The sequence below is a fragment of the Blastomyces gilchristii genome (genome assembly GCF_000003855.2).
Source record: "Blastomyces gilchristii SLH14081 genomic scaffold supercont1.13, whole genome shotgun sequence".
NCBI classification, from domain to species: Eukaryota; Fungi; Ascomycota; class Eurotiomycetes; order Onygenales; family Ajellomycetaceae; genus Blastomyces; species Blastomyces gilchristii.
This window is the reverse complement of record NW_003101670.1, coordinates 956,419-968,897: the sequence shown is the minus strand read 5'-3', so window position 1 is coordinate 968,897 and position 12,479 is coordinate 956,419. Positions and strand designations below refer to the sequence as shown.

General features: G+C 30.2%; 1 protein-coding gene across 1 annotated transcript; it reads right to left on the bottom strand.

The window, feature by feature from the left end:
* Nucleotides 1-6,427: 6,427 nt before the first annotated feature.
* BDBG_06342 (uncharacterized protein) lies at nt 6,428-6,943 on the bottom strand (the record flags this gene model as incomplete). Its single annotated transcript, XM_031722570.1, has 2 exons — nt 6,428-6,460; nt 6,612-6,943. Coding segments are annotated over 2 exons (365 nt in total), but the record flags the coding sequence as incomplete, so codon positions are not given.
* Nucleotides 6,944-12,479: the final 5,536 nt, after the last annotated feature.

Below are 12,479 nucleotides of genomic sequence, written 5' to 3'. Positions count from 1 at the left end.
AATGATATAATGATATAATAATACAGCAATATAATAATAGACATTGTACAATTAATAAGAAATCACTGAAATAAATACCTTCTCTAGCTAATATAAACAACACTCTTCTCTGCTATCTGAACTGGAAGATATGCAGAATCTTTCAGAGGATTTACTCAAAGCAGTAAGAAAAGCAGCTGAAACTGCTGAACTGGAATTAAAGCTCTGTATATGTATGAGAATTCTAAATGAGATCAAGGCCTTGCATACACAGTGACAGGCTGAGATGAAAGTCAAACAATAATTGACATTTGCTGTGAATCAAGCATTCACTATGAAGAGCTTCACTGACACAATCATTATCATTAATAAGAATAGAGAAAATCAGATCTTAGATCTGCAGTGAGAGATCAAACATTTACACAGATAGATGACTACATTAAATCTGAAGATTTTATTATAATTGTTTATAATCTCTTCAGAAGTGTACATATCATTGAAGACTGCTGCACAGAATAAGAATCTGAGCATGAGATATATCAAGTCAGAAGATCTGTCAGAGTCATCAAGCTTCAATGAAGACTAAAAAAATAATACTGTAATCAGCTGACTAAGTCAGATGCAATTATATTATCAGATTAAACATGAACTCACAGATAGATAGTTAACAGAATTTCAACAAGTTTTAAGATCTATCATATTTCTATATAAAAAAGCAAAGTCATTATAAATGACTGATGAAAAGATAAATCTCACAGATTTGAAGTGATATTCATTCTTATAAACATGGAATGAGTTTTTCAAATGAATCTTGTATAACTTTGAGAAAGTGAATATATAAGATAAGTGTTATAAACACTTCACTGAGTGTAGATAAGTGAGTGATCTTATATTATACTTCACATACTTCAGCTTACACTATCTCATATTAAATGAAGAGCTTTCAACATCTTTCTATTTACAGATCTTCATTCATGATCTTACACTTAAGTTAAGAGTGAAATGAAAATGCTTAATCTCACAGTCAGACACAGTGAAGAAAGCATATAATATTCACATTATACAGAAACAAGTGAGTCAATTATAATAGAAAATACTGCAATTGAGTATATCTCAGCAGAGAATGAGTAATCAGACTTCTATAATACAAGTTACATACTCAGATGCAATGAATCTAGATCTGAATGTCATTACTAAAGCACTGAATTCTCTGAAAAAGAAATCTTCTAAGTGAAAATCTTGATGTTATAAGTATTGAGCTTACTTTAACTGTGAATGTCAAAATCATGATGCAAAAGATTACACTCAGTGTATACAGTCAAGAGAAGCAAGAGAGTCAAAAAACTAGCAGAATCAGTAAGCTCAGAGACACTCACTGATATTCTATAAAAAGTCTTCAAAGTGAAAGAGATGTCTGTGTTAGATGACTCTCTGAATTCTGTAAATACAAAGAAGAAGCAGGCTTCTGAATGAGATACAGGCAAGAATAATGAAGCAGATACTCATCTCAATATCTTGAGACCTGAAATATTAATGTATAAGAGACACTTGAGTAAGAATCAAGAGATGACTGTAAAAGTGTTAGTGAACACAGAAGCTTCTATATAATATATTAATAATTATATAATTCAAAGACTGAAAGAAGTCTGCTGAGTGAAGAATTCTCAATGTATAAGATTATCTAATAACTGATATTTGATATCATCTGTAAGAGTAAGAGTTTTCTTATACTTCAGAGAATGATCTTGCTATATTTGAGTGTGAGAGCTGCAGAATGTGAAATACAATCTTATTCTCAGACTTGATTGATTTCAAAGATTCAATTCACAGATTCAATGATGTACATGTTATATGCAGTTAACTGATAAGAAGAGAATGATTCATATAATTCTATTAACTGATATAAGAAGAACATTTCATATCTCTAATATAGAAGAGTTAAATCTGCTTACATATTAATAAGTAAAGAGAACAATTTACAAGATCTTATCTGAAAGTATTCTGTATATCATACAGGATTCAGAAGTGAAGAAAACTAAGATAAAAGATATATAGAAGAACAAGTATATAAAGAAGCTTCTGAAGAAGTATGAAAAGATCTTCTGAACAGATCTTTCACTGAAACTGCTGTCAGAATGAGAATTTATACATGAGATTGACATGAGAAATGCAAAACCAGTCAATCAGAATATATATTCTCTATCACAAATATACCTTGAAGAACAGAAGTGTCAGATCACAGATCTTCTAGAATATAATCTTATATAATTCTTATCAAGCATGTGAGGCTTTTCAGTTCTATTCATGAAAAAGGCAGATGAGAAGTGATGAATGTGTATCAATTATCAAGCACTCAACAAGCTTATGATTAAGAATGAATATTCACTGTCACAGATTCAACAACAGTTGAATACAGTTGAAAACATCTGATATCTATTAAAGATTAATCTTCTCTCAGAATACTGACAGATCTGTATAGATAAACTGTCAGTTTCACAAACTGCATTTAATACACAATGAGAGAAGTTTGAATTCCTGATAATATTATTCAGTCTGATAAATATGTCTATCATCTTTCAAATGATGATGAATATGATTCTTCATAAATAGAATGAAATCTTATGTCTTGTATATCTTAATGACATTCTAGTCTTTTCAAACTTATATAATGAATATCTGAAGTATCTTGATGAAGTGCTTATAACTCTGACAGAGTATAAGCTCTATATCAAATTAACAAAGTGTGTGTTTAAAATAGAAGAGTTGAAGTTTATAGAACATGTAGTAAGTGATGACTGTATACACCTCATTCTGAAGAAATTGAATGTCATAGTAAATTAACTGTGGCTGAGAAATGTACACTATGTATGACAGTTTCTTGAGTTGATCTTATATTACTGCAGATTCATCAAGAATTTCACATAAATATCTATATCACTCTCAGATCTCTTAAGAGAAATAGATACAAATCTGTGAAAGAAGAAGTTTTGTTCAATTATCTGAAATACTGTATATAAAGAGGCTTTTCTCACACTGAGAAAACATATAATAACATTCTCAGTGCTTATTCAATCAGATTGTAATAAACCTTTCTATATTGAGATAAATACATTCAAATGAGCTATCAGAGATACTCTTCTACAGATGAGCAAGAACAGCAAGCTGCACTCAGTGATATATGATAGTAGAAAACTATCAGATGCTGAGCTCAATTACTCAGTGTATGAAAAGAAATTACTAGTGATCAAGCACACACTGGTATTATGAGATAGATATATTGACAACAGGTATATGATAATGATAATCACAGATTATAAAAGTCTTATCTATCTATAATTGATGATAAAATCTTTTAAACACTTAGCATGTTGAATCTCAGAGTTTCAAGTGTATAATTTTCATATTAAATACTGAAAGAAATCAGACACTGTAATACCTGATATAATCAGTCACAGACCTGATTTCATGAATGAGAATTCTATGAATCAGATATAAGAAATGTTCACATTAAACATACTGAGAAGATACAAGAAATCAGAATGAGTGAATATTATAATCTCTCACTTGAAGAATGATAAGATGTCAGATAATAAGCATCTTATAAAAGTAGAAGAAGAGATGCTTCTGAACTTCAAACTGAGGAAATTGAAAAATAATGTTATGCTTTACTGTGATTTAGAATATATGAAAGCTCTCTATCTAGAATCTTTATTTAGACACAACTTGATGACTCACATGCACAAGGAATTCAGTTACTTAGAAAGTTCTGAACTTATGAGTGTACTCAAATCAAGAGTATACTGATCAAGTATGACTGAGGATATTCAGATATACACTTATAAGTGCTCAAATTATCAGGTTGTGAAAGAATCTAAGAAAGAGTTAGAATGTGAGAAAGTACAACATCAGATAGAGTGTATGATACAACTATTCAAATAATGAGAGATGAACCTTATAGACATATTATCACAGATGTTAAATAGAAATTGATGAATAATCACTGCTATTAATTACACTACTGACTGACCAGTTGTGAAAGCAGTTTCAGAGATAATAGAGAAGATAATGATGAAGTTTCTACATGATGAGATCTATATCAACTATGAAATACTATACAAGATTCTAACTAATAACAGTGTGAACCTTGTAGAAGAAGTAGTGAGACATTTCATAAGCCAGTTACAGACAAGACATTGTAGAACAATGCTATATCATTCACAGATGAATAAGAAGATGAAACACTTGAATGAAATCTTAGATAACATGCTGACAAAATATCTAGTGAGCAAGCCTATGAGATTATGAAATGAATATCTCGGTCAGGCGATATTAGCCATGCAAATTCAGCAGCATGCAGTCTTCAAGCATTCACCATTCTACCTGTTGTATGGATTGCATCCGCGCATTCTGAAGAATGCTTTGAGAAAGATGAGAGAGGAAACAGCAGTTGCAGACACAGAATCAAGATTGAAAGAGATCAGCCATGCATGTGTAAAAGCTAACAAGTTACTTCTGAACTGAGCAATTCAATTGAAAAGAATATGAGACTCACTAGTTAAGAAATTGAGTCTCAAGATGAGAACATGAGTTCTTGTATATAATGAGAGTTCTGAGAAGTTTCAATCTAGATAATTTAAGTCATATAAAATACTCAAATCACATTCTCTGAAAACATATGCATTGAAAGAATCAGAGGAACAGATCTTATATAACTTAATAAATAATTCATAACTTGTGAAAGTAAAGATACAAGATCTGAGTGAATTATAATTATTCACAGCACTATCATCAGTGTTAAAAAAGAAGAAACTTATAATTGAAAAGTCTTATAAAGTAAGAGAAATCATAGACACTTATAAATTAGATAATCTTACTTATTTCAATCTTTTCACAATTATAAGAAAAGAATGAGAAGAAATGAAGAAATCAGGTGAATATCATACTTTAATAAGTGATAAGACTGTAGTCAGTTGTATAATAACACACTGCAGACAGCAGATGTAATATAGTAAAGAGTGATCTCAAAGCAGCAGACTTGCACATGAGTTAGATTACAGAAGAAAAAGAGATTCAGAGTTAAATTCAACTGTTTATACCAGTTCAATCATAGAGATCACAGAGAATAAATTATCTGAAATATTCACAGATGCATGAGATCAAGTCATCTTAATCTCTAAGAATACTCAGAGATTGAATAAGATTAGTTTTAATGAGCTGTTTACTATAGTGATCTGAGTGAGTGAAGAGAGACAGTATAATACATAAGACAGAATCATAAAAGATGAAAGCTGCTGAATCTAGTCACTGAACACTGTACTATATAGAGATTGTGTAAGAGTAGTGACTAGCAGATAAAGAAAAAGTGTAAGAAAAGAAAAGAGATAATGAATTGATTACTAACTGTAAGAGTCAGCTGTAAAAGATAAATATTATTATATATATCTCATTCATTTTCATACATTACATGTTTAATCTATTTTCAATGTCACATTATCTGAAAAATATCAAAAATAAAGAAAATCTCAAAACTCAAGATCTATAAGAAATTTGAGAGCTGTAAGTCACTCTTATAATAACACTGTACATATCTCTGATTTCTCTATCACTCTGTGTATAACATTAATGTCATTTATCACAAGATTGACTGAAATACTAATATAGAAATGCATACATGTACATATAGAAAAATTGAAGAAGAGTGCAGAACCTGCAGAATCAGAAGCTAGAGTAGAAGAGACAGAGACAGAAGAAACAGAAGAGAAAGACATAGAACTGAATAAATAACAGAAGTCACTCAGAGCTGAACACTTATAACTCAGTATATGCACAATCTTTCCTGCAGAGAAGAAAGAGAAAGTGATAGAAAAAGCTTAAAAGTAAAAGAGAATAGTCTCAGTAGTATTATTATCTTTAATTAAAATGATCTCTGATATCAGAGTAATTAAGAACTATTATTAGTGTATAAAACTGTAAAAGTAGAAATAATAATTACTGAATAAACATCTGCTGATCTTAGAATTATACATATAATTACAATATATATAAGACTTCTCAGAAAGAGAGAGAAGAATATAGAGAAATACAGAAAGTAGAACATAGTATATGAATAACTCATTTTCATAATAATATCTCAGACAAGATATACAAGTCTCACACTCATGAGTGTAAAAGAGTATGATATCTGTGTTTCTATTTCTGAAAACACAGATATTCTTCATCTGTATCATGAAGTCAGATAATAAACATCAGAGAATAGATTAATACAGATTAATTATTCTGAAGATATTCACTAGAGCAGATATATCTGTAATATTGAATTTAACAGTTATGAAAAGTTTCTTGATATCTATGAATATTATAACTTTGTGTATAATAAAATCTATAATAATTTTCTCTAAGAATAGAAAAATCAGCATTAGAAAGAAAAGATAAAAAGAAAAAGACTTACAATCTTAACACTGTTGAGAGAGAGAGTGATTCTCTGATATGAATAAATAATTATCTCATCATGAATATTTAAAATGAATATAATAATCAGTGTCTATGACTGAGCTTCAGATAGTCATGTTATACACTGTCTTCATACAATAAATTGTTCTAGAGATTAGTAAAAAGAGTGAGAGTATATATACTGAGAAATGTAATTCACTGAGCCTATATAACATCTTCTTGAAATAAAGAGAGCTAGTAATGAAGGCAGTAGTAAGAGCAGAAGTAGCAGGAGTAGAGGTTGCGGGAACAGGAGTAGCAGAAGTGAGAGAACCAGACACAGAGACAAGTGTAGAAGATTGAGAGGAAGCAGCAGAGAAAGAAGCAGCAGAAGAGGCAGAAGAGAGTGTAGAAGACTCAGTTACACATGATATAGACAATTTCTTCATTATCATGTTCTCTAAGTTCTTGATCAATAATTCAACATTGAGTTCACTATCATCAGCAGATACAGATCTGTCAACATGTGAAGATTCTATACAAATAAAAACAAATATATCAGTATCTGTATTCATGCAAAATCATGCCAGAAAACATGATCAGAAACTCACTGAGAAGAAAAACAGTTAAGAGTATATAAGAAGATGAAGAAGATGTGTCATTCATAATAATACATTGTAGTGATTGTTAGAAGATAAACAAGTTCTGATTATGTTTCACAATGTGTTACACTTACTGCTAACAAACTGCCCAGTATGAGCACTATGATGACACTTATTGTGGAAACAGAGGGCCATTGCCAGGAACGCGTACAATGTGATAGATGAACAGATAGAAAGAGTTGAACAGAAGAAGAGGTAGAAATGAGATAATGATGGCGTTCGATGATGACGATGATGAAGAAGATGGTTGGAGAATGAGAAAAGTTAGTGAATGAGAGATGTAATATAGTGAAAGTTTCTTTGTGAGGGTGTACAGAGAATGCTAGCTGAATCAGAAATAGATCACATAATCGCGAAATGCTAGTGGTGAGCTAATCCGCATGAAGCTAGGGTGTATGACATGGTCATGTGAGCGTGACTGAATCTGGTGAGAGAGGATGTGGTTTGGAAGAATGTATGATCATTGGATAATAACGCGGCCACTTCTGAACTTGCTTATGAGTGTAAAGGGGCCATAGCGGCCACTAATTAATTTAGCATACGATATATAAGAAGCCAGCGTACGCCTGTAATCGTACGCTGGCTCAAGCAACCTTTGAATCACACTATGAGAATAGCTTCATACACTTTATTTACAGCTGTAATTTGACTTAACAGAAAGCTGTGAAGCTGATCTTCAAATTCATCTCAATAGCTTTAAGTCTGAAGAAGATTGACAGTATCATACAATTCATTTCAATTGAATTCAAAGGTAGATATCTTCTGATGAAAAAGAGCAGCTATCTGTCACTGACATTGAGTAGATATAAATTGTGAAGCTGATACTGAAAAGTCTTGATTATAATAATACTGTTTCTTCACATATTTGATACATTAGTTCTTAAGTTCTGACAGCAGAATGGCACTGTGACTATTGCCTTGAGATGCCTTGATGATGTTTGTAGTGAATGACTGTTTGAATACAGATATACAGCTTGAATTGCACCTGCTGCAGCATTTCTTCACAGAAGTGTTTATTCTATTCATATTAAATAAGAGTCAATCCTTCTCAAGATAGATCAGAAGAGCTTTTCAGTGATATGAATTATTGATAATTCTCTTTCAGTCAGTGAAGAGATTGACTTATCTTTGCATTTCACTCTCTGTTCATGTCTTCACAGTGATTATTCTACATTGACTTTGACTCTGACTTGTTATATTTGATGCAATACTTTCAGCATCAGATATGTTCTTTAAGATTATAAACTGTGATAGCTGACTGATCTGATATTAAGTTCTTTGCTGAGATCTTTGTTTCACTGATAGTTGAGAAGATTGAACAGCTTTCTTTTCATAATCTACAGAGTCAAATACTCAGTAGAGAAGAAGAATCAAGACATGACTTTTTTAATCTGATTCATGACCTTCTCACTCACATCATTGTTCAACATTCATGATATCATGTCTCTTAATAGAAAATCCTCATAAAACAGTACACTTGACATCTGAAATATTTATACTCATACTCAGTGAGATTATTATCATCATGATTTGTATTTTCAATATTGATTTTATGAACTTCTCAAAGTGAATATTCTGATCCACTTCAGATACTTGAGATGTGAAATACTGAATAATATTATTAATAAAAGAGGTGTTAGTATTATTAACATTCTGCCTGTTATTCTGACAGATCTGAAGAAGTATTAATTGAAAATATTACACTGCTTATTAAATCTTGACATAACTGTCAATAAAGACAATAATCTTTCAAATGTATTAAGATATGATCTTTTCATCTATATCAATGACCTTGTTTAATAAAAAATATAACATATCATAGAATACAAGTTTATTAGGTGAAATCAGATGTATACTGATAAAGATATCAGAATAGTTAATGAAAGTTTAAATAATCTAAGTCTGCTATGAGTTTGTATCAATAGAACAAAATTCAGTCTCTTGAAGAATGATATTCTCAGCTTTACTGCTGAGAGTTACAGAACAGTTAAATCAGATAATATTCTCATAAAGAAGTAATCTCAGATGTCTGTAAGAAATCCCGCTTCTTGCGGATTCTTTACCTCTATTCCTATCTCTCACGTAATCAATAGAGTTAGCGGCCCTTGACTACACACAACTATATAGACTGAAGTTCACAAATACTATTCATAACTCAGCTTGAATACTATTATATATTTAATCTCTACATTTTATCTTTCTATTATAAATACTTCTAGTAGTTAATAGTATATATCACATCAAGCTGCAAAAACCTGAATAATCACCTGTGAGCACTTATTCTGACATTTCAAGCTCAGTCAGTCAGCAACTGTCTATTATAACTGAAAGAACTAGAAACTTATATACTTCAATCTCTGTGAACTCTACTACAGACACTCAGAAGCAGTCATCTAAATTATAAATTATTCTTATAAATGAAGTCTTAGAGAACTTATCAATCACTCAGAATATTATTCTCTATATCTGTGACAGAGAAACTCTCTGAACTGATGAATAAATCAATCTTAGTGAAGAACATTATTAAGCATCTTCTGTGAGATCAAGCTATTTTTCTATAAGAAATGCTTACTATCTGTAAACACTCTCAAACTGAGTCTCTAGACATGATCTTCAGAGATACTTATAAACTGAAAAGAAACTTTCTTAAGCTATGATTACTTAAGATTACTTACTGAATTACAATCTATAAAAGCTTTTATGAGTTTGTATTTGAAATTGACTCATAAGCCTAACTATGTAATATAAAAGATGAAGAAGCTGTTATCTATATAATAACAGATCTCTACTACACTGAAGTCAAGAACTGACTAAATTATTTAGAGAATGATTATAAGAGATTTCACTGATCTGTTCTCAAGATCTATCTAGAAAATAAGTTAAGAGACTTTGTGAGTTAAACAGAGAACATCTGAACTGTGATTATCAATATTAGAAAAAGAGATGAGAAATCTGATAAAGACTACTCACAGCATTTCATGAAATTATAATATAAATTAAGATCTGTGAAAACAGAGTCCTGAAATAAGATCTGAATAATAATGTTTATAAAGAGACTGAATGAAGACATGTAGAATAAACTCATTGAGTAAAACTCTAAGCTCTTGACTCTGAAGAAACTGATAACTCTCATTCATCACTTACAGCTCACTGTGAGAGTCACAGATCTGCAGAGAGCAGATCATTAATCAGTCTCACAAGAATCAGAATAATAGAGAACAGATTTATTAGAAAAAGATAATAAGATATAGAGAGATTTGTATCTGACTACTAAGCAGAGAGAGAGAGCTTCACAAGCTTCTGTGAACAGAGTGTATAATAGAGAGACTAAGAAAAAGAGTCTCTGCTTCATCTATTCTACATCAGAATATCTCTGTACAAACTGTCTGAATAAATTAAAATAGAAATTTGAGAAGTTACAGACAGAGTCAGTAACAGTTTTCTTAAAAGTCTTGAAGCTGATATCTGAATCTGTTACTTCTCTGATAAAAATACTTACTCATAGAAAGAGACTGTATTACAGTACTACTGCTCTGTAAGTATGAAAAGTATTAATGAACTTAGAATCTCAGATTACTGTAGTATTTCTAAAGCTCACAGAGTGAATAAGCTGAATAATGAAAACTGAAAACCTGCTCTTATAATAAGCAGAGTGTGAGAACTCAGATCTGAAAGCTGAGAGACTTATAAGAATTATATTTAAATTATAAGATCTCTTCAGAATCTGAAGAAGATTTATAAAAACTATAATTATTACTAATATCACAGATAACATGTATTTAAGACTTACATGACTTCAAAGACATAATTCACACATAGCTGTTCATAAGTCAGGTTTATACTTCTGATCAGTGTTGACAGACTTACTTATAAAGATAGAATCAGTTAATGCTGTAGAGTTAATTAGAGAAGACAAGCTTATCTATATAATAACTTTGTAAATATCTGAGAACTTTACAGTTATGAAAACTGAGCTTCATATATCAGACAAATACTGAGATCTTACAGAGATATTCAGCTCAGTAAAGATAGCTAAGCTTTCTTCTCACTGTAAGAAGAATCTGATAATAGATTTAATAGAAGAATAGAAACTCTTCTGAGAATTAATCTATAAGCTCTTTTATTATAAGACAGAGGTCTTGCAGACCTATATAAAGAAGAATTTAAAGAATAACTTCATTTAATCTTCACAGATCTCTGTGAAAGCTTCTGTGATATTTATAAAGAAAAAGAATAAAGATCTCAGATTATGTATAAACTACTATAATCTGAACTTCAAGATAATAGTCACTATTTTCTATCTCTGATTGAGAATATAATTAACTGTCTCACAGAAGCTGTCATATTCACATAACTGAATATAATTAATATATATACATAGCTGTGAATACAGTCTGAAGATGAATGAAAGACTGTCTTTAGAACTGCACTGAGATTATTTGAATATCTAGTAATGTCTTTTGATTTGATTAATACTCTTACAGCATTTCAGTCTTTCATTAATAAAATACTTTATATATATCTGAATGTCTTTGTAATAATATATCTCAATAATGTGATAATGTACTCTATAAAGAAGAAAGAACATACTAAGAATGTACAAAGTGTGTTAAAGATTCTAGATAAGACAGAACTGTATATTAAGCTTATAAAGTACAACTTCAGTGTCTGTTAGATTAATTTTCTAGAATATATAATTACTGCAGATAATATTCAGATAAAATCTTCATAGATTAAGACTATTCTATCATAATCAGAGTTAATCAGTATTTATAAGATTCAGATCTTTCTGAGCTTTGTGAATTTCTATAGATAATTTATCTTTATATTCACAAGAATCTTCTTAACTCTTACAGATATAATGAAGAGTGAAAATAAGAAGAAGTCATTCTGTGAATAAAGAATGAAAAGATTATTAAGAAGAGAGAACTGTGAGAACTTTCTTATCTTAGAAGCTTATAAGATCTTTGTAAGATTGAAACAGATATTTACAGATATAGTGATACTATTTCACTTTAATCTCTTACTCTTAATCAGATTAAAGACAGATATCTTCTTCTTTATAATTTCAGAAATAGTCTTGTAACTACAGTTAAATGAGAACTGAGTTTCAGTAGTCTTTTTCTTACAGAAGATATAATCTGTGAAGATTAACTATGATATTTATAATCAAGAGCTTTATTATTATTATTATTATTCTTCAATTATAGATGTATGCAGTCAGAGACTATGATATCTACCTGAGAACTTTTAGTTCTCAGAGTTTTTCCTATATCTGTAAAGTTAACTATTATACATTCATCAATTTCAGATATGTAAAATCAGAAAATTTCAGCTCAGAATATAAAAACTGTTTACAAATTGCAGTATTTTAACATCTTCTGATACTTTGAAATCATTTGACAATAT